The sequence below is a fragment of the Oenanthe melanoleuca genome, chromosome 9, assembly GCF_029582105.1.
Source record: "Oenanthe melanoleuca isolate GR-GAL-2019-014 chromosome 9, OMel1.0, whole genome shotgun sequence".
Lineage (NCBI taxonomy): Eukaryota > Metazoa > Chordata > Aves > Passeriformes > Muscicapidae > Oenanthe > Oenanthe melanoleuca.
Window position 1 is genome coordinate 4567694 of NC_079343.1, and position 27423 is coordinate 4595116.

At 52.5% G+C, this 27423-nt stretch overlaps 1 protein-coding gene across 2 annotated transcripts; it reads right to left on the reverse strand.

Moving 5' to 3' along the window:
* Positions 1 to 41: 41 nt before the first annotated feature.
* On the reverse strand, positions 42 to 25695 carry IGF2BP2 (insulin like growth factor 2 mRNA binding protein 2). Of its 2 annotated transcripts, none has more exons than XM_056498515.1 (17): positions 25364 to 25695; positions 24834 to 24894; positions 14795 to 14843; positions 14495 to 14546; positions 14005 to 14068; positions 11730 to 12002; positions 7774 to 7908; positions 7513 to 7635; positions 6888 to 7023; positions 6607 to 6735; positions 5860 to 5880; positions 5235 to 5303; positions 4930 to 5046; positions 4598 to 4672; positions 4235 to 4366; positions 3194 to 3307; positions 42 to 1613 (listed from the first exon to the last, which is right to left on the reverse strand). In XM_056498515.1, the coding sequence occupies exons 1-17, from the start codon at positions 25551 to 25553 to the stop codon at positions 1518 to 1520; spliced, it is 1836 nt and encodes a 611-aa protein (XP_056354490.1). In that variant the 5' UTR covers positions 25554 to 25695; the 3' UTR covers positions 42 to 1517. The 2 variants fall into 2 exon arrangements, with proteins under 2 accessions (XP_056354490.1, XP_056354488.1); XM_056498513.1 differs by having other exon boundaries at positions 5860 to 5883.
* Positions 25696 to 27423: the final 1728 nt, after the last annotated feature.

A 27423-nucleotide genomic window follows, 5' to 3' on the forward strand; every position in this document is an offset into this window, starting at 1 on the left:
GAAAGGGACCCCAAAGAAAGCAACAGAGAGCAGGCTCAGGCTCTGGTTAGCTGGATATATTTCTCTTTTTTCGTTGGTGTCTCAGGTTGGATTTCACAGAACACTTTGCAGTAGAGGAACACACGGATTCGCAGCCCACGGGAGCGGCGCTGGCACCGCCCCGCTCCCATCCCTGCTCTGGCCCGTCAGCTTTCACCACTTCCATCCATCACTTGCATTTGCTTAAACCCTTTTTTTTTTTTTTTTGTGTTTGTGTGTGTGTTTGGCTTTTTTTTTTTATTTTTCCCTTTTTTTTTTTTTTTCTTTTTAACCATTTCTCAAGCTTTCTCCAAAGGAACAGCCACTGGCTCTCGGCTTGCAGGAGACTACAGAAGAGCTCTGGGACACGGGGGATGGTTTCCTTCTTCCACCTCGCAGCTGACTTGGTCGAGATCATTTTTCCAACTCGTTTTTTTTTTATTACAAAAATAAAAAAATGCTCCAACTATCAGTTTTACAAGGCATACAAAAATCTCTGAAAGGGCAACACAAGCGCAAGGTGCTGAGGTACGAAAACCTGAGGTAGTTTTTCTGTGTGTGTGTGTGTGTGTCTCAGGAGGGTTATTTGGGTTATTTTTCATTTGAAGCCAAATTTGCTTGTTGGGTTTTCCAGCCCTGGGCTGACAACCTCTTGTAAATCCATTTTTTTCACCCATTTCCCCCTCCTTTCCCTGCAACAGGGATCTTTCCCCAAAGATCCCGGTCCAAAGCGGGCACAGCTGGAGCTGCCCATCATTTTTCAGGGATGTCAGTGCTGGGCAGTGATGGAGAGAGGACAGACAGACAGAAAGGGGGGACAGAACACATGCAAACCCCTCTTTTGGAGTCCAAAGCAAAGAGGAAAATGTGTGTGAAGGAGAGGAACAATTCCTACACGAGGAATCATCTTGGCTCCTACAGGCCCTGCTCTTCTCAAAGCCCTTCAGAAATTGCTTTTTTAACAGTTATTTAGTATTTTTTTCCCTGCTGGCAATCCTACAGCTCTGCTCTACGGTGCATTAGAGAACCAATGAACCAGCTCCTGCCATTAAACCTCTAGAAAAGCCTGCTTTTGCTAAAAACAAACAACCCCATCCCCACCCCCCCCAAAAAAAAAAAAAAAATTAAAAAGTGAGTTAAAAAACAAAACCTTACAAAACTTAAAAACGGGCGTTAGTTTCGTTACTGATATATTAATTCTAAATTAACGAGCGCCGCGGCCTCCCCCAGGCCGGCCGGGCGAGCTCCTCCAGGGGGGTTGGAAGGGGCAGGTTTGGGGAGAACTGCAAAATAACAACCACCTCTGTCTGCCTGTGTGAGCGCAGCTGCTGGGGAGCGGCGGCGGAGTAAGGCGGAAGCTGCGGGGTGAGAGCGCGCCCCGGGCCCGGCTCTGCGCTGCCGGGGGCTCGGGGCTCTCTTTGGTTTGTCCCCTGCCCTGCTGGGCTCCGGCAGACAGCTGGCGGCGGGGTTACATTCGTCGGGCGCTGCTGGCGGGAGCCTCACTTGCTGTGCTGCGAGGCCGCGGCTCCCTGAGCGTGTTTGTGCTCCTGCTGCTTCACCTGCTGCACGATTTCCCTGATCTTGCGCTGGGCAGTCTGGGGGGAAGGACAGAAACGGAGCTGAGTCCCCACCAAGCACTAAAGTGTCACAACCCGGCAGTGTTTAACACCAGGCCAAGCACTATGGATTCTGTGATAAACGAGGATGTGCTAACCATGCCTTGATGTCTTAGGCTGCAGTACAGGATGTGACCAGAAGTGTGTATTCTATCACCATCTGCTGAAACCAGGTAAAGCAGTGATCCTTATCTCTGTGGAGATATCCTCTGCTAATGGGCCATCTGTTAAAACCAGGTGGGGAAGTGATCTTTATCTTTTCCACAGCCCATCCTCCCTCCAGGAAGATATCATCTGCTGTTAATGGGCCATTGAGTCCCAGTGCATGAATGATAAAATTACATCATCCCACTGGGAGATGCTCCACCCAGGGGGAGGAGCCAAACATTTCCTACCTAGATAAAAACTGAGATTTGGAACACAAAAGCTGCCTTTTCCACTGGAGCCCAGAGGAAAACCAAACCTTTCCTCATCATCACTGAAACTCTGGAGGAAAACTGCACCTTCTACAGGACCAACTGCTCCAGCTGAACCACATCTGTCACTGCAGGAGGATGCAGCCACCATTTAATGGGACTGTGCCAACACCCTGACTGACTGACGGGTGTCAGCTTGGATTCTGACTCTGTCAGTGTTTTGGGATTGTTCTTTATAATACTGTATTTCTATTTTAATTTTCCTAGTGAAGAACTGTTAATCCTATTTCCCATATCTTTGCCTGAGAGCCCCTTAATTTCACAATAATAATAATTTGGAGGGAGGGGGTTTACATTCTCCATTTCAAAGAAAGGGTCCTGCCTTTCTTAGCAGACACTGTCCTCCTAATCAAAACACTTGAGTTTTAAGTTTTTCTGTTCTGCTTGGGTGTGTGGCTTTTAGTTTTACATTAAGGGCTCCTAGGATCTTTTCACAGGGTGGCGAAGACAAAACAGTCCTATTGCAGCTGGGGACTCAAGGATAATCTCTTCAAACTTCAGGCCCTAAGTATAAACAACGTGAAAAGAGGAGGGCAGGCAAGCAAGCAAGGAGGATGAAACTTCATGATTTGAGACTATTAACTGGACAATTGACTTCTCTATGCAAATGTACTAAAACCTATAAAAATGTGAGATCTTGTGACCAAGCCCTCTTTTGCTGCCATCTGGGCACGGGCCATGACTGTGCCAAGGTGTGGCCTGTGAAGGCTCCTCAAAAATATCCATTTTATTCCTCTTAACTCTGTCTAGCCTCTGTTCCAGCTCCTCTAGGCATCACTAAAGCAAAGGTTTGGCTTGTTCAAGAGCCTCCATTTTGGGGTGTCACCATACCCTCGCAGTCAGAACCCAGCCTGGTTAGATGCACCCAGGTGAGATGCAGGAGCCAATTCCCACCCCCAGTTCCCACCCCGTGTCCAAGGCACGGATTTTGGCTGAATCAAGCCAATCTCTAAATCTAACACAGCCAAAACCCCTTCAGTGTATCCTGGGTGCACAGAAACCACTCACAGCAGCTCAGGGGATGCTGTGCTTGGCAGTTTTCAATAAACTAGGAATGCTGGGAGAGGCACAGCCAACCCTTACCTGGCTGGCAAAGAAATGCCCAATGATTTTGACGATGACCTCCTCGTTCTCGTCCGGGGTTTGGTCTCGCGGCACGATGACTTCTGCGCTCGTTAAGTTCTGCAGTTCGTTCACCTGGAGCAAACAACAGAGATCCAGGTTTTGCTGTGGAAGAGCCAAAATCCTCCCCTGCTGGTGCCACCCCAGCTCTGAGCCAGGACATGGCACCAGGCTGTGTCCCCTGTCCCCTTGGGATGGTTGCCATCCAAGAGCTTCCCCCAGGACATGGGGCTGGGACCAAGACATCACTGATATCACAGAGAACCTGGGCAGAGGTGATGGGAGAGAGGGGATGTCCAGCTCTCTGTTCCTGGGGTAGGTGGGAGCCCTGTCTTGGGTTGCAATACAGGATGTGACCAAAAGTGTGTATTCTATCACCATCTGTTAAAACCAGGTGGGGCAGTGTTCCTTATCGTTTCCAAAACCCATCCTCCCTCCAGGAGATATCTCCTGTTAATGGCCATTGAGTCCCAGTGCATGAATGATAAAATTACATCATCCCACTAGGAGATGCTCCACCCAGGGGGAGGAGCCAAACAGTTCCTACCTAGATAAAAACTGAGATTTGGAACACCAAAGCTGCCTTTTCCACTGGAGTCCAGAGGAAAACCAGACCCCTGTACATCATCACTGGACCTTTGGAGGAAAACTGCACCTTCTACAGGAGCACTGCTCCAGCTGAACCACATCTGCCACTGCAGAAGGATGCAGCCACCATTGAATGGGGCTGCTACCAACACCCTGACTGACTGATGGGGTGTGAGATTGCACTCTGACTCTGTCAGTACTTTGTCGTTTTGTATTACTGTATTTCTATTTTAATTTTCCCAGCAAAGAACTGTTATTCCTATTCCCATATCTTTGCCTGGGAGCCCCTTAATTTCAAAATTATAGTAAATTGGAGGGAGTGGGTTTACATTTTCCATCTCAAGAGAGGCTCCTGCCTTTCTTAGCAGAGACACCTGTCTTTCAAACCAAGACAAGCCCACACACCCCACCTACCGTCTTGCCACCTTTGCCGATGACACGGCCGGCGGCGAAGGAAGGCACCTTGATGTGGGCTTCGAGCTTCACTTCTTCTTTCGGGTTAAAGAAGTTTTCCTCTTTCAGCTTCCCAAATATTCGCCCCTGGGCCTGGAGAGGGGACAAAAGGGACATAGAGGTGGTGGGCAGCATCCTGGAGGTGGCTTGCTGTGCCTTTATGAAGGGCAATGCAATCCCACAGGCAATGATGTGCCAATGTATGACAGCACCAAAACCGTGGTCCCCAGCTGAGAAGCCCCAACACAGTGGGAACCAAAGGGATGCTCTCACCTTGCCCCATCCCATGTCCCCAAGGCAGCCCCCACCCTGTGGCCATCTCACCTTGAACTGAGCCTCAGGTGGCCCCGTGATGATCACCATGCGCTCGCTGGCATCGGGGCCTTCTGCCGGGGCGATCTGCGGAGGGATGGGGAAGGAGCGTGAGTGTGACCCCTCCTTGGGCAAGACCTCCCCTCTGTGGGATGTGCCCCCATGCAGGGACACCCCCCCATTCAAAGACACCCCCCCTACCTGAGCACTGGTGACAATCAGGACTGGGTTTCTACTAATCTGGGCAGCAAAACCATTCACCAAGGGCTCCCTTCCCTGCCCTCAGCAGTGGGAAGGGAAAACTGAGGCACAAAGCCCTGGCCCAGCCCTTTATTCCTGCTCACCTTGATGGAGGCACCAGCAAACCGTGCCAGCTGCTTGATGTGCTGCCCCTTCTTCCCAATGATGGCCCCCACTGCCTGTGTTGGGATGAACAAGTTCACAACCTCCTGCTCCGGCAGCTGGAAAGGCACAGAAGAGCCAGAGGTCAGGGGAACAGCTGGATCAGAAGAGGTGGTGGGCTGGGTTGGGTCGGGCTGTGGTCCTGGCACACATTCCCTGCTTTGTGCCTGCCCTCCCACAAGGTGCCCAAGGGTGGAAGATCTCATGGCAGGAGGTGCCAGGGCACTTTTGGGGAAGGGGAACTCACAGGGTGCTGATGGGGGAAGGCGCCGGCTGAGGGGGCTCCGTACAGACTCGACAGATAGGCTGAGGAGCCCTGTGGTGGGAGAGAAAATGAGGTGACAGTGACATCACTGATGTCCTCAAGGTGCCAGCCCCTTCCCAGACACCCCCAACCTGACACAGGGAGGGTGTCACCACCATGAGCGACACAAAGGGACACAGTGACCACCCCTCATCCCCTGAAACCCATCCAGGACAGCACAGGCACATCCAAGGATGAGCTGCAGCCCAGCACGAGGCTGGGATGTGGAAGGGAGCTCCCAGTTAACCCCAGTCCCTCCCCCTGATGGTTTTTTCGACTTTGTCCTGCTGATGTTTGTATCAGAAAAAGGGTCCTCTTTCTGGCCTCACCAGGGGGGCTTGAAAAAGGCCACACAAAGCTTTGGGGTGAATGACCCCCCACCAAACACTGCCCTTCAGGAGAGCTGTCCTACTGCTCTCCATCTCACCCACAAATAACTCCCACAGCTGTCTCCGAAAGGCTGTGGATAGGGGTACAGCACTGTCCCTCCACAGGCTGAGAGTGACAAACCCACCCTCTTGGAGCCCCCAGAGCCAGCACACCCCCAGACACCCTCCCAGGCACTCACCGTCCTCCTCCGCCCGCTCTGCTGCTGGCATTCCAGGGAAAGAAAACAGCACAGGTCAATTAACCACAGCTCAGAATAAATTATTTAGGGACTAATGGAGACAGCCCACAGTGTCTGAGTGACCTGGGATAGACCTTCTCCAGCAGCACCTTGGCCATCCTGTTCTCCTGGCACTGCACCACTCCTGCCCGCTGCCAGCTCAGGGGTTGTGAACACTCTTGGCCAGGTTTCAGCCCCAAAAACAAGAAGAACCCTCCCCTGTGAGGTGGGGTGCAGACTGGCTCCCCACAAGCACAGCCCCTTGGGTGCAAGGGCAGGGATCCAAGCTGATGGCAGTGGGTGCACAGGGTGGGCTGCTCGTCCCCTGCATGCCCTGTGACCACACCAAGGGGTTCTTGTGGCCACCAAGGCTGCACCAACAGGGCACATTCCATCACAATCCAGTGCTGGGCTTGGGGTCAGGACTGAAGACCACCTACATGGTTTTCCCATGCTCTCTTCAGAGAGCAGCACCCTTGGGACACAGCCAGTCCTTAAACACCAGTGAAACCCAGCTCAGCACAACACAGGGATGCAGCTGACCCTCCTGGGCGGTTGCCACCCTCATTCTCCACTTTGCTGCTGTGATGAGCATCCTCCCCAAATGACCAAGAGTCAGAGCTCCCCATGAGGTGGCTCCTACAGTGTCCACCCAAACCCAAGAGCTCCAGCAGGACACCCCAGACACCAGGAACGTCTCACACTTACTGCAAAGGGGTGGTATGGGGTGGCAGCTGCAGCCCCTCGGGCCCCTGGGGTGGATGGCAGCATGGACAGCCCTGTGGAGAAGATGCCCAAAGCACTGAGGTTCAGCCCTGGGATCAGGTTGGCCTGTTGCTGGGAAAGGAAAGACACGGAGAAAGGTGTGAAAGGTGTGAAAAGTGGGCTTCTCAGCACAGGTGGGTGTGATGGAGAGGCCCAGCCCCTGCTGTAACACCCAGAATGCCTGCCAGCAGCGGGAGCAGGCACGGCGGGAGGGCTGGGCTTACATTGACAGCCAGCACGTCGCTCTCGTAGGCCTCGCGCAGCTTCCTCGTGATCTCCACCTGGGCGCTGGCGCACGCCTCCGTGCTGCCCTTCACCGTGATGGTGCGCTCGGGGTTGTAGATGGTCAGATCCTGCAGGCTGCCCCGGGGGAAGCACACAGACACGGCTACATCCCTTCCTCAAGGCAAGGAAAACTCTGGGAACGCTCAAATCACAGCTGAGGGTTCCCCTGGGACAGTGGGAGAGCCACACGCCCTTTCCACCTGGGATGAGGAACATCCACCCAGGATAGGGAATGCAGGTGGGAGGACACAGCTGCTCTGCTTTTCAGAGCTCCAGCACTGCTTGTACCATATTGGACTGAATGGGGTGGCCTGGTGTTCACCAGCACTTCACTGAATCATTAAATCAGGGAATGGTTTGGGCTGGAAGGGATGTGAAAGCACACATGCCATGGGCAGGGACACCTTCCATTAGACCAGACTGTTCCAGACTGGCCTGCAACATTTCCAGGGATGGGGCAGCCACAGCTCTTCAGGCAATCTACTTCCCTCACAGGGAATTCCTTCCCAAAATCCTATCTGACCGTGGGAAGCCATTCCCCCCAGTCCTGTCACAGAAACTCACGGGGAGATGGTGATCTTTGTGCCCGTGTCCTGCTCAATCTTCTTGAGGTTTCGGCCCTCCTTGCCAATCAACCTCCCCACCAGGCTGTTGTGCGCCAGGATTTTCAAGGGAATCTCTTCCGCTCTGAAACGGGTTAAAAAAATAAAACCTAAAGTCAGGAAACACAAATTTCCAGATAGAAGTACTAAGGACGTGCTGGAAAGGAGAAGGAGCAGCACCACCACGTCCCACCAGGCTTTTGGCAGGGCCGGGAGCACTCACGATTTGGTCTCGTCAGCCTCCTTCTGCATGATGTCCAGGATCATGCGGCAGGCCTCGGAGCAGCCCTCGGGCGTGGCGTGGATGGTGATGGGCTTCTCGGCAGCGCCCGCGTTCTCCTTCCGATGGATGTCAACCCTGCGGCACAACCAGCAGAGAGGAGCCCCTGAGACGGGCCTGCTGCCGCGCCGAGGGGCTGAGAGCTCAGGAGCTGAGGAAAAACTCGCTTCGAGGCTTGCTCTGGGGTGAACCTGGCTCTGGGGTGCATCTAGCTGGCTCGCACAAGCCCAGGCTGTGTTTGGTTTCGGGTGGTTTGGATCAGATTTGGGCCGCGAGGACCCGAGGTCGTGGAAGCTGAGGGGTGTGTCACAACATCAACCATCGAGGGGGCAGAACAAATCACAACTGGACAAAGCCCTGAGCCACCTGGCCTATCTCCTGCGCCGCCCGAGGCTGTCCGGCGGCGTCCCTCGGGACAGAGGGCACTTACCCGCGGGCAGCTCTGTCACGACACGGCAACAACAGCGCTGGTACTCACGCCCTTCCCGGGGAGAGCAGGAGGCAGGGACCGCGCCCCGCGCCTCTGGTCCTCCCTCAGCTCATGGCGGGAGGAGGCACGGCCTCCAGCTCGCTCCTCACGCTCAACCGTACCTGGCCAAGCCCTGAGAGAGAGGGAGAGAGGAAAGCAGGGTAGGAGACTCCCGCACCTCCACCGCGCGCCCTGGGCAGCAGGGGGAGGAACCTTTCCGTCTTCTCTTCCCGCCGGAGCGTGACGCCGTCGGCCACCGCCTCGGTGTCCCTGTCACTGGCACAGCCAGGGCCAGGTCTTCAGAGCGGGCAGCTCAGCCGCTCGGGAACGCTGCCAGCCTCAGCTCCCACACGCTGGGTCCCCTCCGGCCACGTCTCCGAGGTCCTGTCCCAGCGGGATCATCCAGGGTGCTGCTGCACCAGGCCAAGGGCTGTGGGGCAGAGTCACCACGCTGGGACACTGCAGGTCTGGGTGGGTTTGCACAGGTCAATCCTTCCAGCAGCTCAAGAGCCAGCACGTTGGAATACAGATGATAGAAAGGGAGCAGCTGCTCAAGGACTGGGCCAAAGTGACCCCAGAGTGCTTCCATCCAAGCTCTGAATGAAGACAGTGTAAGCTCCAGCTCTCCTGATCTCCTGTGGCTTCAGCTGGTGCTCCCAGCCATGGAGCTTGCTCAAGTTGGCCTGGAGGAGCCATTCCCAGCCATGGAGCTCGCTCAGGCTGGCCTGGAGGAGCCATTCCCAGCCATGGAGCTCGCTCAGGCTGGCCTGGAGGAGCCATTCCCAACCATGGAGCTCGCTCAGGTTGGCCTGGAGGAGCCATTCCCAGCCATGGAGCTCGCTCAAGTTGGCCTGGAGGAGCCATTCCCAGCCATGGAGCTCGCTCAGGTTGGGCTGGAGGAGCCATTCCCAGCCATGGAGCTCGCTCAGGTTGGGCTGGAGGAGCCATTCCCAGCCATGGAGCTCGCTCAGGTTGGCCTGGAGGAGCCATTCCCAGCCATGGAGCTCGCTCAGGTTGGCCTGGAGGAACCATTCCCAGCCATGGAGCTCGCTCAGGTTGGCCTGGAGGAACCATTCCCAGCCATGGAGCTCGCTCAGGTTGGCCTGGAGGATCCGCTCACAGCCATGGAGCTCGCTCAGGTTGGCCTGGAGGAGCCATTCCCAGCCATGGAGCTCGCTCAGGTTGGGCTGGAGGAGCCATTCCCAGCCATGGAGATCGCTCAGGCTGGCCTGGAGGAGCCATTCCCAGCCATGGAGCTCGCTCAGGTTGGCCTGGAGGAGCCATTCCCAGCCATGGAGCTCGCTCAGGTTGGCCTGGAGGATCCGTTCCCAGCAGGTACAGGGACACTTGCTGCCACCTCTTTGCCTCTTCAGGGTGGGCACATCATGATGGTCACATGAGACCAGGATGATGCTCCCCAGGAATCCCAACAAACCCCACAGGTGACAGCCAAGCAGCTCCTTGGGCCCACGAGCAGCTGAGATGGGTGGAGATGAGAACACAGCTGAGCCTTCACCCCAGAGAGGGACCAAGTGCTGAGTGAGGCACCCAGGTGATGAGGACCTTGGACAAGCCTTGGAAAGGGGCACGAGCCAGGTTCCTGGCTGACCAGCCCATCCCACATCTGGATGTGTGGGACAGAGAGAAGAAGGGATGCCAGGAAGGGGCTGCTGCTTTCAGGCACGTCCCACCCCAGAGAGCTGGAGAAGGGAGAGCTCTGGAGCACATCCCAGTGCCACTGCTGAACTGTTCCATTCCAACAGGAGGCTGGAGAAAGGGATCTTCAGTGCCTTCACCCCATCACAGGTGTGCAGGGAGGGGGACAGGGTTTGCCTGTGGTGCAGCAGGAAAAGCCTCCAAGAGACCTTACAGGGGGCTGGGAATGCTTCAGGGACAGCCCTCTCCAGGTGGACAACACAGTGTGCCTGCAGGGTTATCCTGGTCCCATGGCTGCTGGGTGGCCATGATCCTCTCCTCACGGAGTTCCAAGAGCTGTGGAAGGTCACCTGCTGGGGTGGGCTCTTGGTCTGGGTTTCTTCATGGAGAAAGATGGCTCAGCCTGGGCACAGTTTTGCCTCCTGAGGCTCAGAAGCATCTTTGGGATCTTTGTGTGGAACCAGGGGTGAAATCCAATGTGACCAGAGGAATCCAGACCCACCCAGAGCAGGGGCTGGGCAGCAGGATGTCACCCTCAGGTCATCACATCAACAGATGAGGGTGGCCTGGGCAGGGACAGAGTGTGGGATGACACCCAGAGTGAAGGACAGGGGCTCCTGTGGCTGCCTGGGATGGATTCTTGAGGTCCCCTTCACCCTGAGCAGGGCAGTGCCTCACTGGGCAGAGAACTGAGCTTTCCTCCATGGCCTCTCCAAGGTCTTCAGGGCAGCACAGGGAGCCACCCCACAAGGAGACACAATTCAGTGGCACAAACTGCTCCAGCAACAGCATTTGGCTTCATGGCTGGGAGAAACCAGCACCTTCCCACCTTCCTTGCTAGGCTCAGGGCTTGGAATGGGCAAATTCCACTCTTGGGTGGTGAGGACAGAGCTACACCTGCTGCTCATCCCATCAGGACTCACCTGGAGAAGGGCTTGCAGCCAACCAGGATCTGCTCACAGCTACCAGGTGAGCCAGGCTCCAGGAGCTCCTCTCCCTCCTCCTCTGCCCCCTTTCCCTACAAACCTCTTCCTGCCAGCCCAGCGCCAGGGTTTGGCTCAGCTTTCTACCTCCAGCCACACTACCACCAAAGATTTGCCTCTAAAATCTCCTCTGAGAACTGGGATGCTCTGGGACAGGAGTCCTACATCCCATGGGATCACCAGGTTCAGGATGATGAGCACAGGAGAAGACAGCTTTGGGTAAAACACAAACACACCTGGGCAGGAACACACCATGCAGGAAAACCATGCAGAGAATGAGCGGTGAGATCAGGAGAACAGCAACAAGAGAAACATGGAAAACTTTGGCAAGACAACCCCACTTTTTGGTTTTGTTTTTTCCTTTTTTAGTTCAAAAACAAACACGTTAATAGCTAAAAAAGGCTTCAAACAGTTACACAAGCCCATCCTTATGTGGCAGTGCTCCCACAGAGCCCCTTTCCCCTCAGCTCTAGCCCATATGGGATGCTGCAGGATGAGCAAATCCCAAGAACAAAGACCACTGCACTGAGGATGCACCTTTAGGATTTTACCCCTAAAGCCTCATCCCCAGCTGCTCTCATGAGGCTTTAGGAACTCATTCCAGGCCTCTCCCAGCGTGCATCCCCCTCTTGCCACACCCAGCAGGAATGGTCGAGGACCTGAGCTCTGCCACCACCCCCTGATGCCTGCACCCCAAGAAACCAGCACTCCGGAGCCCCCAGCTCAGGGAGAACCCCAGCTGGGACCTACAGCCCCCTAGGGAAGGAAACAAAACCGTTGGAAGTACTTACTTGGACTGGGTTTGCTTAGTAAGGTTCTTTATGGTCAAGCCCTCCTTTCCTATGATCGCACCAACAAACTGCGTGGGCACCAGCATCCGCAGCGGGAACTCGAGCTGCTGGGGCTGCGAGGAGCCCCCCGGGGAGGAGCCCCGCTCCCTGCAGGAGTGGCCCCCGCGGCGGGCGCGCTGGGGGGGCGGAGGGGAGCTCACCTCTTCGTCCGGGATGTAGGAAATCTTGAAGGAATAGTTCTCATACTGCTGGTCGCTCAGCTTCTCTATGGCTCTGCAAGGTAGGGAGATGCAAGGGGTGCTGAGGGGCTCCCAGCTTCCCAGCTTCCTCCCTCCCCAGGCTGGAGAAGGTGGCCATGGGAAGCCACAAGGAGCAAACCCCATAACGTGTGGGACTTCATCCCCTTCCACATGGGTCATGCCAAAGCTGGCACAAGACCTTTCCCCCCCTAGCAGGGGTGTTGGAATCAGTGAGTCAGGGGTCTCTCTGAATTCTTCAGAGAGAGTGCAGCGATTGAATTAAAGCCTTTGGAGGGATTGAAGTATATTAAGCCACTCACACACAAAGTAGACATTTAAGTAGAAGTAAGACAGTAATTTTAGGGTGAGTTCTAATGCTTTTAGTAAGTGAAAGGTTTCAAATGCTACAGTAGCAGAGCAAGTTCTAGTAAAAATTGAAACATACTGGTATCTTCAGCAAGGGGCTCCAGGCACACAGTTGTAGACAAGACATAATAAAGCTATAGTAAGAATATTGCTTACATTTTTCAGATAGAAATGTAGTATGTGTAGTTCTATACATAACCTGGTGTGCTAAGAAACTAGAATAGGTTAAGGAGTGGTGGTCTGAGTTTGTGTCTTAGCTTGTTGGAGAAATCCTATATAAGAGTTTGTATTGGGAGAGTTGGTGCTTTTAGCCTTTGGCTTTTGCCAAGGCTTTTAGCCATTTGCTCTTTGCCAGGCTTTTGCTTTGCTACTGCCACTGCATTTGCCATTGCTTTTTGCTATTGCCTTTTCAGACTGATGTGCTTTGTAATAAATAACCTTTTAACTATTAGCTGCTTTGCCTGTTTAAGATAAGCCAATGAAGTAGGAGCCCAAGAGCTCTGCAGTGAGTGCCCTAGAGCACTGGAAGTGTGAGAACCTCACATTCTGGTGCCCTGTGTGAGGATCAAACTGACGACTCTCAGATTATGAGACTGAGCCCAGGGACCTGCCCCTTCACCTGGGCAAGTCCTTGCCAGAAGCTCCATGCAGCATGGGAATGGTGTCACAGGCTTTTTGGATGTGGAGAAGGTGACAGGGCAGCCCCGAGCCACCCTCGCTGCTCCAGGGAGAAGGATGCAGCATGGGGTGACCCCTCTGCTGGGATCCCCAACTCCTTTCCTGGCTGGATGAGGTGGGGAGGCAGCACCTGGACTCTTCATGCCCCAAACCACTCCTCAGCAGTGGTTTGTGTCTGCCATGATCCCGCCTGGCTCCAGCTTTCCCTGCTTTGGCTACTGACAGATCACAAGCAGCTCCTTGCCAGGCCTGAATTCCACATCCTCTGAGGACTCCTGCAGCTTCACCATCCCTTTCCTAAGTCCAAAAAAGCCTCTTTTCCCAAAGCATTAAGCACTGCTGTGTTGGGGAAACTCTGTCCTCTTCTATTGCCACACTTTCCAAGACCATGGTGGGATTTTTGGGGCTGTCTGTGCAGGACCAGGATTTGGACTCAACAATCAATGTGGGTCCCTTCCAGCTCAGAAGACTCCATGATTCTAAGCCACTCATGACATGTTTATCTGTGCTCCACAGCACATCCAGCTGAACCTGGAGATACCAGAAGGATTCTCCTCTGCCCTCCTGGACCAGCAGATCACTGTCCCCATCTCTGTCCTCACTCATCCAATGCCACAATGGGTCAGCTCAGATGAGAAGCTGTTGGAACATCCATCCAAATGGATTCACAAAAGCTCTTTGTGGCCTGGGATCTGCTCTTGATCACATAAAAAATAACCCTGGCCACTAATAATAATAAGCTCACTACTTACTGGCTGGTCTCCAGCACAGGGCTGAAGTCTCTACAAGACTGGAACAAAAAGTTTTGTTGGGAACCATGCTTCCACTTCTGAAATAACCTCTGATTGGTACTTACCCCACCTCCCATGCCAGGGGAGAAGGCAGAAGACAGAAGGTGAGACAGCTTAGAGAAGCCTGGAGGATACCTGGGGTTCCTTGGGAAAGCTGGAGTTGTGTGAAATTACGGACAAAGCAAAACAAACCCCACTCACACTTTTGCCTCCTCCTTGGTGGCGTAGGTCACGTTGACCACGGCAGTTTCTGTGTCTGTGTTCACTGCAGGGAGCAAGAGAACAGAGCTGGAGCAGGGATGGGACAGTGCCACAGCTGGCACAGGGGGAGGGAGCTGCAGGGACTGGGCTGCATCCAGGGCTGGATCCAAGCAGAATGCCAGGCTGGACATCCCCCACCCACCAGTGGATCCCAAGCTACACTCAGCTCATTTCTGCTTGCAGGGATGATAGTTTTTTCAATTTTTCAGGCATCAGGAGCAATCCTGGGGATGGTGGATAGATGGTCCATGTCATCCCACCACTAGACAGGTGGCCCCACCTCCACCAGCAGGGTTTGTGTCCAAAACCCATTTCAGACCAGTGCTGCTGGTCTGGTTATCCAACTAAGTTTCATTCTTGCAGCCTGGGCAGAGCTGGGGAGCAGTGCTGGGAATTTTGCAGGGCTGAGGACCACACTAGAGCATCTTACCTTGCTCTACATTCTCCACCGTGCCATACTGAGCTAAGAGGCCATCCAGCACCTGGGGACAGAGCAGCAGACAGGGCAGGTGAGGCCCCAAGCAGGCACTGCACCCACAGACACCCTCCAGCACCAGCCCATCATCCCAAAGCTGAGCCAGCACCCAAACCTGGCCCACAGCTCTACTGCCCAAATGCAGGGAGGAGCTGGAGCCAGTTCCTGCAGTTCCTGGGGAGTTAAAGGGTGCCCACGTGCAGACCAGGTGCTGATGGTGATGAATGGGATGTTTTGGGATCAGCCACTTCTTACCTCCCACTGTAGGTGGGGAGGGATGTTTCGGATCTGGATCTTCCTGCTCCTGCAAAGACAAAGCCCTGGGTTAGGGTCTGCAGGGCAGCTCATCCCCAGGGAAAGCCATTTCTCCCAGCTCTGGTCACCACTGGGGCTGAGGCTCTCTCTGGAATGCTCCCTCCTCATGCTGGCTGTCAGGTTTCCAAGGAAACCTCTCAAAGGAGCCTCTGCAGAGTCACGACCGTGCAGGGATGCATGGACAGCCCTGGGCTGGATGGCTGTGTGGGAACAGGACTGGCCAGCCCTGCAAACCTCGAGGGGAGCTCTCCAAAACTACACCCAGGGCTGCTTCCCTTGGGGAAACACAAATTAATATCCTCAGAGCTTGGAGATGACAACACACCCCACCTTGTCCAGGGGCACTTCCAAACTCACACGGCTCACTCCCAACCTGGCTGTGGTTCCACTGCCAAGCTGGACATGGTTGCATTCCCAAGCTGGTTATGGTTACATTCCCAAACTGTGGTTGCATTCCCAAGCTCGTTATGGTTGCATTCCCAAACTGTGGTTGCATTCCCAACCTTGTTACGGCTGCATTCCCAAACTGTGGTTGCATTCCCAAACTGTGGTTGCATTCCCAACCTTGTTACGGCTGCATTCCCAAACTGCGGCTGCATTCCCAAGCTGGCCATGGCTCCATTCCCAGCCTGGCTGTGGCTGCACAGCAAGCATTGCCAAGGCTCCCCAAGGGCAGCAGCCCCCAGACATCTCCCCAGCCTGGCTGTGGGAAGTTCTGACACAGCCCAATCCATGGAGGATCCAGCCAAGCCATGAGTTCATCCATGAGCCACCCAGACCTGCATTCCCAATCCTGCCAGGAGTCAGCTCTGACCACAGCACTGCCCTGTGTTCTCACCAGAGCACAGCTGGACCATCCCTCCCAACACCAGGGATGGTTTTCCTGACCAAGCCACCCCATGCCCACACACAGAGCCAGTTTCAGGAGCTGAGCAGCAGCTGGAAGCTGCTTTTGTGAAGTTTTCCTTTTCCCTGGGACAAGTTCAAGCAGGATGCCTGGAAGGACAGGTCCCACCAGCCTGAGCTCCATGGGAACACAGAAGCAGCCCCAGCTGATGGCCACCAACACCCAGGGGCTTTGGGCCAAATCCTGCAGGACAAGGAGGCAGGAGGAGGTGGAAGAAGACATCAACAACCTCATCCCACCAGGAATCTTCAACCACTGGGAAACAACACCTCTCAGCTCTGGTCCCTGCTCTCACAACTCACTGCACAGACAAACCCTGAACCCCTGACAACAATTTTGGCAGATAAAGTGTTGCCTGGGTAGGCTGGGGCCAGACATAGGGGCCAGTGAGGAAAAGGCATGGAAAAGGATGTTCTTTGAGATGTGGGCTGTCAGGGCAAGGCAAATCCCACAGCCCATCCCATGAGAAGGACCATGGACAAGGAGGTGAAAGCACCAGGGAGCCTGGTACCTCCTGGGTCAGAGGGATAACAAACCCTGTGCTGGCATCCAGCTGAGCTGGTGTGCTCAGGAAAAGGCTCCTGTCCCCTGCTGCCACTGGGGATTTCACAGCTGGGAATCCCAGAATCCCTGCAAGGGAAGGAGCAGGATCTGTCCTATCCCACCCCAGCCATGCCCACCCGTGGCAGGAAGGAGGGCCTGGCCCAAGGGAGACCCTGGCAGTGATGATCCTGCTCTGTTCACCAACAGCCTGAACCCTTCTCCTGCCCATGTCATCCATCTGTGGCCAATGCTGTTCCCTGTATAAACATCCCATGAGGACCACTCCAGAAAACAGGATATGTTTCATTGTTAAAACCCACCAGCATTTCCCAGAGGGTCTATTTAAAATGCCCAGGTCCTGCCTGGATACTCAGCTGCCAGAAGTCTGCTCCAGCCTGCTCCAAGAGACACATCTCAGTCCTGAGATGATGCAAGGCCAGAGTGCCTGAACAAACCCCAGTGAGTCTCAAACCACTGGAGAGAGACAGACATGCTGCCCAGTCACTCCCACCACCTCCCAGACCCACTCCAACCCTCATCCCAGGCTGCCACTGCTCAGCTCCAGGCTCCAGCACCACAGCCACCCTCCTCTCCCAGTGTGGGAGCTTCAGGATGCCCCAGGCTGGATCACAGAGGAGCTGCTCTGCATTTGGGGTTCATCTGGCTCAGCCCACCTGTCACCAAAGCCCAGGGGACACAGGGCACTTGCAAGGGGCACATCCAAGGGAAACCAGCACAGGAGCTGAACACAATCCCTTTGCCATTCCTGGAAAAGCCCTACCTTGAATTTAATTGCTCCAGGGCCATAATTTCCCTACTGCTGTGCCAAGGAAGATGCCAGGGGAGGTGCCAGAGCAGCCCTGCTCTCCCAAGGTGCTGCCTCACCCCTCCTGGCCCAAAACACCCAGACAGAAGGATCACAGCAAGGTGCCACATAACCCCACTTCCCAACAGGACACAGCAGCACATTCCCACTTCCAACACCCACCCAAACCAGTGCAGAGACACCCAAAGGGCACTCAGGCTTCAGCTCCCATGGGCAGGGCTCCCAGCAGCTCAGCATCACCACTCAGCATTTGAGATAAGGTTATTACTCCTCCTGGCTGTGCTTATGGCTCTTGCAATTCCACACCTGGCTGAAGCAATGCTGGACCACACACAGCCACACTGATGGAGTCCTGGATGTACATCTGGAGCCATGACACATGGAAGAGTTATTCCCAGGGCAGGGGCATGGGCCATTCTTCTCCAGCACCACTCCCAGGAGAACTTTATGGCAGAAACCCCCTTTATCTTGAGTTTTGTTTTTATTTTAGTTTCATTTTCCCCACTCTCCCAAACCCCAGGTACTGACACACAGAGCTCACAGTGACCACGTTTCACCCATCCTGTTTTGCAGCAGACTGGTGGGGATTTAAAGAATGAAATAAATCATAATAACCAGCTGGGGGAAAAACACTCAACTGTGTGATGCAACTGGCCCTGCTGTGGTGAGTGCCCTCAGATAACCTGGAGAGCTGCATCCTCTGCCTCTTCCCTACCTCCACACACCCACCTCACTGCCTCAGCAGCTTCAGGGGCTGAAGAAACCAGGTTAATCTGCTTTTTTTCATTTTAAACTGATCCCAAACTGCCCTGCTCGAGGAGGAAGCATCTCCTCCACCCCAGAGCAGGGTTTGGGTACCAGGAGCTGCTGGCAGCACAGGGAGGATCGAGCAGTGAGTGAGGAGGGGAAGTAATAAATAAAATGAAATAATCCAGGATGGAGCTGTGTGTCCTCTCATGCTTCCATCAGAGCAGAATCATGGGGAATCATCACAATCCTGCAGGGAAAGGGGATGGAAAACCCCATCCACGCCCTGCCAGCATCACCCAGCATCACCCAGCATCACCACTGCCATGTGCCTGCTGCCTGCACTGATGAAATCATGCACTAAACCAGAAAAATCTTAAAATTTGGGGTTTATTCCTCAGAATTATGAGGATTGAGGGGTTTTGGTACATTCCTCCCTTTCCAGCATGGCTTCCTGCCCTCCTGTAGCCTCCAGGGAAATAGTGGGTAACAACCCCTTCAAAATTCAGGGATAAAAATGTCACTAGATGTGAAATGAAAAAGAGCCACCAACTCCCTGCCCAACATCCACAAGCCTTTCCTGGATTTTCCCTGTTGGCCCCATGGATCACCCACCCATCCCTTAGTCAAGGGGCTTTGTGTCCCACAAGAATTTGGGAACTAGAAAAAAACTGGCTTAAATATAAGCTCCATAATACAACAATAAAACCTCAACAAAATAATATAATAATATAGAAATATAATACTATATAGTAATATCACACAATAATAGAGAAAAATAATATAAAATGGTATATAATTAATATAGTGGTATACAAGGGATGGCCTCACCACTCTCTGCTCTGAAGAACACAGATTTTTTTCCTACTCACACTTTGTAATATCTTGTTATAATAGAGCTTAAAGGGATTTTATCACCTTCCACCTCAGATCAGTGCTGAGTCCTGTTGTCCATAAAAATCACCTTTCAAGAGAATTGTGGGGGGAAAGCAAAGGGAAAACATGCTGAAAAGCCAGTGGGGGCTCTGCCTGCTTTATGAAATATTTGTCCCAGGCAAGAAAACATCTAAAAAAAAAAATAATTCCCATCATCAGGACTCTGTCCCAGCTGAATTTTGCAGACCCAGCAGCTCAGAGCCTGAACCAGCCACAACCCCCTGACCAGACAAGGATCTGTGATTTGTGAACATACATATTATTATATTTATTTTCTATTTTCTGGGGCTGTCCTGGAGGAGTTCTGCTTTCTCCCAAGCCCACCCAGCAGCAGATCCTGCAGAGCAGCAGCTCGGATGAGCATTAAGGAGCTGCCCCAGTTTCCACCAGTTGCCAGGAGCTGCTCCAGTTCCCCTCCCGGCCCGGGGGCTTTGCCCTGACGCTCTTAAGGAATTAAAATCCCGGCTGGAAAAGCCCCGGGCTGGTCCTGCCCAGGGCTCCAGCCCCTGGGATGGATCAACAATAGGGATGGGAATCGCTGCCCATCTGTCACAGCCCCGGCAGATTAGGGGGGAAAACAAAAGAGGGTGGGAAAAGGAGGGGGAAAGAAGGTATGGAAAAAGAAAGGGGAAAAGGAGAGGGGAAAATAAAAAAGGAGAAGGGAAAAAAAGGGAGAGGAAAAAAAAGAGAAAAAAAAGAGAGGGGGGGAAAAAAAGGAGGAGAAAACAAGGAGAGGGGAAAATAAAAAAAAAGAGAGGGGGAAAAAAAGGAGAGGAGAAAAAAAAAGAGGGGATAAAAAGGAGAGGGGAAAATAAAAAAGGAGAGGGGAAAATAAAGAAGGAGAGGAGGAGGAGAAAAAAAGGAGAGGGAGAGGGAAAAAAAGAGGAAAAAAAAGAGAGGGGAAAACAAGGAGGAGGGAAATAAAAAAGGAGAGGGGAAAAAAAGGGGGAGGGAGAAGGAAAAAAAGAGAGAAAAAAAGAGAGGGAAAAAAAAGGAGGGGAAAACAAGGAGAGGGGAAAATAAGAAAAAAAGAGAGGGGAAAAAAAGGAGAGGAGAAAAAAAAAGGGGAGAAAAAAGAGAGGGGAAAATAAAAAAGGAAAGGGGAAAATAAAAAAGGAGAGGGGAAAATAAAAAAGGAGAGGAGAAAATAAAAAAGGAGAGGAGGAGAAAAAAGGAGAGGGAGAGGGAAAAAAAGAGGAAAAAAAAGAGAGGGGAAAACAAGGAGGAAGGAAATAAAAAAGGAGAGGAGGAAAAAAAGGGGGAGGAAGAAGGAAAAAAAAAGAGAAAAAAAAAGAGAGGGGAAAAAAAAGGAGGGGAAAACAAGGAGAGGGGAAAATAAAAAAAAAAGAGGGGGAAAAAAGGAGAGGAGGGAAAAAAAAGGGGGAAAAAAGAGAGGGGAAAATAAAAAAGGAGAGGGGAAAATAAAAAAGGAGAGGGGAAAATAAAAAAGGAGAGGAGGAGAAAAAAGGAGAGGGAGAGGGAAAAAAAGAGAGAAAAAAAGAGAGGGAAAAAAAGGAGGGGAAAACAAGGAGAGGGGAAAATAAAAAAAAAGAGGGGGGAAAAGGAGAGGAGGAAAAAAAAGGGGGGGAAAAAAAGGAGAGGGAGAGGAAAAAAAAGAAAAAAAAGAGGGGAGAAAAGGTGGGCAAAACAAGGAGGGGGAAAATAAAAAAGGAGAGGGGGAAAAAAGGAGGGGAGAAAAAATAGAGGGGGAAAAAAGGAGAAGGGGGAAAAAGGAGAGGGGATAAAAAAAAGGAGAAGGGATAAAAAAAGGAGGGGGGGGAAAGGAGATGGGGAAAAAAACCAAGAGAGGAGGGAAAAAGGAGAGGGGAAAAAAAGGATGGGAGAACAGATAAATGGGAGGGAGAGAAAGAAGGGGCAAAGAAAGAAAAAAGGGGGAAAGGAAAAAGGAGATAAAAAGAAGGAGGAAAGGAGATGGGGGAAAAGTGGGAAGGGAGGAGAAAAAAAGGGGGCAAATAAAGAAGGGGAAGAAAAAAAGGGAAGAAGGAAAGGGGATAAAAGGTAAGGGGGGGGGAAAAGGAGGAGAAAAGGAAGGTGGGGGAAAGGCGTAAGGGAGGGGAAAAGAAGAGGGGAAGAAAAAAGGGAAGAAAGAAAGAGATGGGGAAAAGAAGGGAAAAGAAGGGAAAAGAAAGAAAAGAAAAGAAAAGAAAAGAAAAGAAAAGAAAAGAAAAGAAAAGAAAAGAAAAGAAAAGAAAAGAAAAGAAAAGAAAAGAAAAGAAAAGAAAAGAAAAGAAAAGAAAAGAAAAGAAAAGAAAAGAAAAGAAAAGAAAAGAAAAGAAAAGAAAAGAAAAGAAAAGAAAAGAAAAGAAAAAGAAAAGGAGGTGGAGAAGAATGGGACAAAAAAATAAGGGGAAAAAAGAAAGTGGGAAAATGAAATGGGGGAAAAGAAGGGACAAAAAAATTAATGGAAGCAAAGACCCACATGGAAAGGAATATAAAGAAAACCAACACTCAAATACCACCAACTCCCAGTTCACCTGCAGATAGAACAAAAAAAAAAAAAAAAAAAAAAAAAAAAAAAAAAAAAAAAAAAAAATTAAATAGAAAATGAGCACTGGGTCACCCCCTTCCTAAATGTGACCAACACTGCCGTGGCAACTTTGTATGTATGTCTATATATATAAAAAAAATATATATATATATAAAATCTCTTTTTGTACATAAATATGTCTTATAAAACTTTATACATTATACAGGAATGTTTTGTGTGTTTTATGTAATTTATATATTTCTATAAATGTTTCATATAAACACACATAAATACAGAATCATAGAGTAGTTTGGGAGAGCTTATCTAGTCCATATATCTCATAGAAAAATATGTATTAGAAGTATATTTTTATACATATAAAAATATATCTATAAAGTACCTTTTACATAGTGTCTTTATACATGTAATATCTTTTATTTATGTCTACATAAAAGATACCAAATACTTTAAACACACCATCATACATTATTAATTTGTATCAATATGTAACATATAAAAGTTTTAAAATATATCTATTTTGGGATACAGGATTAGGACTGAGAGCAGCCCCACTTTTAACACCCCAAATTCAATTTTCTCTCCCATTTCCAGACACACCTGGGGAGGTTCCTGCCAAAGAAATGGGAATTCCTCTTTGCTAATTAAGCAGCTCACTCACAACAAGCAATTATTGATAAGGAAAGCAAAGATGGGGTGTCCAGAGGAAGAACAAAGGGCCTGGATGTTCATCCCAAGCTTTAACATCACCAGGATTTCTGGGTTGAAAACCACGGGGAAATAAGTAAATAACCAATAAAGCAAAACCAGGCAGAAATGAGAATTGAATTGGTGCTCAAAAGAGAATTATTTAAGGGTAATTATTTTTTAAACAGCAGAAAGTGCCATAAAATCACCCCCAGAAAAGGCACCAGCACCACTCCCCCTCCAGCCACCTTCATCTGGGGCAAAACCACCCGAATTTTAGACATCATTTAGTATTTCTATATAATAACTTAATATTACAGTGATTTCCAGGCTCCCCTCACTGCTCTTCACATCTCCCTCGTGCTCTCCTTTCTCATTTCTGACAATTATGGCAGAAGCAGAAATTCAAAGGCACCTTCACAACCAAAACCCCCAAAAATTTGATTTCTTTTGGGACAATAACTGGAGCTCTGCTACTTTTTGAACTCTTCATTTGATACAATTCTTGTATAAAAGTCAGCACTTGGTTAGCTGAGTTTTACTTCCCATTTTAATTTTTTTTAAATGCTGTTTCTTTATATACACCTTTGTATGTTCTTCCTTTTCTATCTTTCTTTTCCATTACCATGATTTTTTAAGATTTTAGGAACACACAACCAATCTTTAAGGAGGAAGATGCTGCTGCTTCCCCCACGGCCACGCTCCAAAAAAGCAAAATACTCTTGGAGTGGGATTGCTTCAAGCAAATAAAAGTATTCCCTGCTCCTGCTGAGTTTAAAATCAGTTTAAAAATAAAATAAGTTTAAAAATAAAATCAATTTTAAAATAATACCAAAAAATTGAAAATGTTGATTAAAATATAAAGTAATTTTTAAAATTCTTTAATTCCCCAAGGCATAATCTAACATATAGAAGGGAAAAAAAGAAAAGAATTGTAAAGATCTTTGGGATGGCAGCAGAAGGGCTGATTTTAAACTCGTGGGAGGTGAATGGATGGACTGGGCAGGATTCAGGCACTGTCACATTTAATTCCTGCCTTCGGAGAAACAGAAACAACCCCTCTGCCAGCACCTCCCCTCGAGGAATTCCCTCCTCTCCTTCCCAGGGCCGGATGTCCCAGGGGTTTTCCAGCCAAATGTATTTATAGGTATATAAATATATGGATAGCATGGATGCGTGTTGGATTTTAATAGAAAAATTCCAGGTGAAGTCGGGCAGGGAGGGCATCGGCACCTCCTCACTCACATCCCCGTGACGCAGGAATGCCCAGCCCAGCCCAGCTCGGCTTCTCCAAGCCCAAAAACCCCAAATTCATTTCACTAACGGGGGGGGATTTTTACTATTTCACTCCCTGAAATCCCAGCCTCTCGCCCGCCACCGTAAAAATTGGATTTTCTACAAATTTAAAGAGGGGCGGGGGGGAATAAACACGACCACGTGAGGCTCCGTTCCCGGCCAAAAATCACATTACAAAAATAAAATCTATAATCTACCGGGTCAAGGCACAGCCCCCCAAAGTGGGGATATTAATATAAAGCAGGGTAGATTTTTTTTGAGCTGGGCATAGAAAGATACCAGCTTAAATTTGATCTCGATAATCGGAAGAAACTTGGGAATAGAAAACTTGGAGCCAGTTGAACACAGGGCGATGTGAAATAAATCGGTATTTATTTCTGGGCTGGTTAAATGGCTTTTTTCTCATTTTAAAACTCGGGAGGGAGAGCAGGCACACCCCAGCCCCGACGGAGAATTTAAAGATGAATTCCTTGTTTACATCCCCTGCTGCATGGTAAAGGTCGAGCCCTGGCTCCGTACTATGGCCCCAAACTCCCAATTTCTGGCTCCATCCCTCTTCTAAAGTCACCTCCAGCCCAACCTGAGGCTGCTGCAGAGTTTAGCTCAGAAATATCCCACCTGAGGATTTGGGGGGGGGGGCTGGTTTAGATGTTTTTTTGGAAGGTAGGGAGCGTGTGATCCCTGCCGAAGACGAAATCCCACTCCCGCACACGTGATGCCGGGCACGAGCCGTTCCCCCCCCGTAAGCCTCAATTACACAACAGCATTTCCAACCCCCCCGTCATTTCCAAATTAATACCCCAGCAGCAATCCCGGGCCAAATCCGTACCCCACCGCCCAGCCCAGGCCAAGCCCAGCCGCGCCAAACCACCCGCCCGCAGCAGCCCGCGGGGTTTTGTTGGTTTTTGTTGGTTTTTGTTGTTGTTCCCTTTCATCCCGACGCGTAAATATAGGGAATAAAGCTGGGGATGAGGCTACGCCACACGGTGCCGGGGTTGTTTTCCCTGCGGAACGCGTGTGCCCATCAGCCCGGCCTCGGGCACCTGATGGGAATGAGAGGGCGCGCTCGCCGCGCTGCATTCAACACAAAACGCTTCGGGTTTGGGGGTTCTCCGGCTGGTAAAGGGGGGATGAGGTGTTTGGAGAGGGAAAACTGATTAATTAGCGACTAAAAATAATATCCCTAAGGGTGCGGGCGGCTGCGCTGCTGGGAAAACCTCCGTCCACGCCGCGGGAAGTGGGAGGAAGGGGGTTTTCTCGTGTTTTCCTGCTGAATAAGCGGCTGTTTTCTCCGGGAGCGGTGGGCAGCGTGGGCTGGGGGGGTATCACGGGGGTACCCACCCGTGGGAACGCGGCCGTGGGCCGGCAGCTCCTTCTGCCCCCCCCCCCGGGCTGCGCTCCGGAGCGAAAGTAAAACCGACGGGGCTCCGCCGCCCCCCCGTGCCCGCATCCCCGCTCCCGGAGCGCCCCGAATCCCGCCGCGACCGACACGGGCACCGGGGGGAGCCCGGGGGGCACGCCGCGGGGTTACCTGAGCTTTTTGGGCACGGAATAATCCACTTCCATCACTTTGCCGTGCAGCTCCACTTTCCCTGCGGAGACAGCGGGGCGCTCAGCATCCCCCCGGGATGAGGCCGGGCAGCGTCCCCCCGCCGAATCCCGTCCCACCCCGTCGCACCCCATCGGATCCCAGCGCATCCCACCCCCCCGGGGCCCCCGGGCTGTCCCCGCGCCCCCCGCGCCCCCCGGGCCCCCCCGCTCGGCGCCCCCGCGGAGTTGGGGTTGGGCACCTCGTAATCGGGTCCCCGGGGGGCGGCGGGGGGCGGCGGGGCGGCGGGCCGGGGGGCGCCGCGCCCCGGGGGCTCCCAATAAAATCGGAGAAAAAAATCAGCGAAAAATAGAGGCGAGGTCGGGAAGAGCCGGGGCGGGAGGAGGGAGGGAAGGAGGGAAAGGAGGGAGGGAAGGGGGCACCGGGAGATGCCCGGGGAGGGGGCGGCGGGGGGCGGGGGGTGATGAGGGGGTCGCGGGGGGGATGCGGGGGGCGCGGGGGGGGTCGCTCACCCGAGAGGGTCTCGATGGCCCGGATGGCCCAGTTTTGGTCCGGGTAGTCCACGAAGGCGTAGCCGGACTTGAGGAGGACCTGGCCGGGCAGCGGCAGCTGCCGCTCCCCGAAGAGCTGCCGGAGGTCCTGGGCGGTGGCGGCGGGGCTGAGGTTGCCGATGTACAGCTGGTTCATCCTCCGGCGCCTCATCGGGAGCCCCCCGGGCTCCTCCCCGGGAGCCCCCCCGGCTCCTCCCCTCCCGGGAGCGGGACGGACGCGGGCTCGGGAGGGTCCCGCTCTGCGCCACCGGCCCCGGCCCGGCGGAGCCTCCGAGAGCGGCGGGCGGAGCCCGGCCCGGCCCGGCCCCGGGGCCGCCCCGCGGGGGGGCAGGTGGAGCCGCCAGACCCCCGCGGGGACGGGATGGGCAGGGGGGGACCGGCCCTGTGCCCCCCGCCCTTCTGCACCGGAACCCACCGCACCCAGCACCCCGAGCCACCGCGCCCAGCGCCCCGATCCCTGTGTCCTGGAACAGCCAGCACCCAGCATCCCGATCCCTGTGTCCTGGAACTGCACCCAGCATCCCCATCCCTGTGTGCTGGAACAGCCAGCACCCAGCATCCCGATCCCTGTGTGCTGGAACAGCCAGCACCCAGCATCCCGATCCCTGTGTCCTGGAACTGCACCCAGCATCCCGATCCCTGTGTCCTGGAACAGCCAGCACCCAGCATCCCGATCCCTGTGTGCTGGAACAGCCAGCACCCAGCATCCCGATCCCTGTGTCCTGGAACTGCACCCGGCATCGCGATCCCTGTGTCCTGGAACTGCACCCAGCATCCCGATCCCTCTGTGCTGGAATACCCGGTACCCGATCCCTCTGTTCTGGAACACACAGCACCCAGCACTTCAATCCCTCTGTGCTGGAACACCCAGCATCCAGCATCCCGATCTCTCTGTCCTGGAACTGCACCCAGCATCCCGATCCCTCTGTCCTGGAACACCCAGCACCCCGATCTCTCTGTCCTGGAACACACAACACCCTGATCCCTCTGTTCTGGAACACCCAGCTCCAGCATCCCAATCCCTCTGTTCTGGAACACCCAGCTCCAGCATCCCAATCCTTCTGCCTTGGTACCCACCACACCCGGCACCTCCACCAGCTCTGTCCTGGAACCCATTGAACGCCATTCCCCTAACACCTCACACCCTGTCATCCCCCCAAGCCCTCTGCCCTGCACCCCACTGTACCTCATCACCCCCAACCCCTCCTTCTGTCCTGAACCCACTGCCCCCCACCATCCCAACCCCTTTGCCCTGGAAACCACCACAGCCCAGCAACCCCCAACCCTTCAGGAGATCCTTCAGGGAGAGAAAAACCAAAGAAAATAAATAAATAAGAAATACATCTTTGTATCTATGTATTTATCTACATAATTACTTAATACAATTAAAACAAATACACACGATAAATAATATAAATAATAATTTTTTTGCAATGCTTTTTTTGGAAAACAAGGATGTGTGAACCCTTCCCAACCCAGATCCAAGCAGCCATGACTGGGTGTGATCCCACTGTCAGAAAGGCTCCAGGAGATGCCGAGCTGGCGCCACACACTCCAGCCATGAGCTGTGCACGTTCTCTGCCCGCTGCTGGATGGCTCCTGCAGCCTCGGGGGCTCTGCTGAAGGGTGTCCTCAGGTCACCACCTGCCTGCAGGTTAAGTGACATTTTTCTCTCTCCTTTTGAGAATAAAAGCCTAATCCTTGTAGAAGCGCACTGAGGACATGATTGAAGAGAGAAACAAGGTGCAGAATAATCCTGGCTGGGTGGGTGACAAGTGGCCTTGTGCACTCGGAACAGAGTGTTGTGTCCAGGGCCAGGCACCCCTTCCTGTGCTGGGGGGGTGAAGGGCAGTAATCTGAATTCCCCAGATTTTAAGGCAATTAAGGACACTTCAAGCACAGCTCCTCCTGCTGCTCCATCCCACTGCCAGTCTTCCCTGGCACACGGAGATGGATGGAGTAGGAATAGCGGTGACGGGTGCTCGATGCCATGCCTACAGCAAAAATAGATGTGGTTGGGC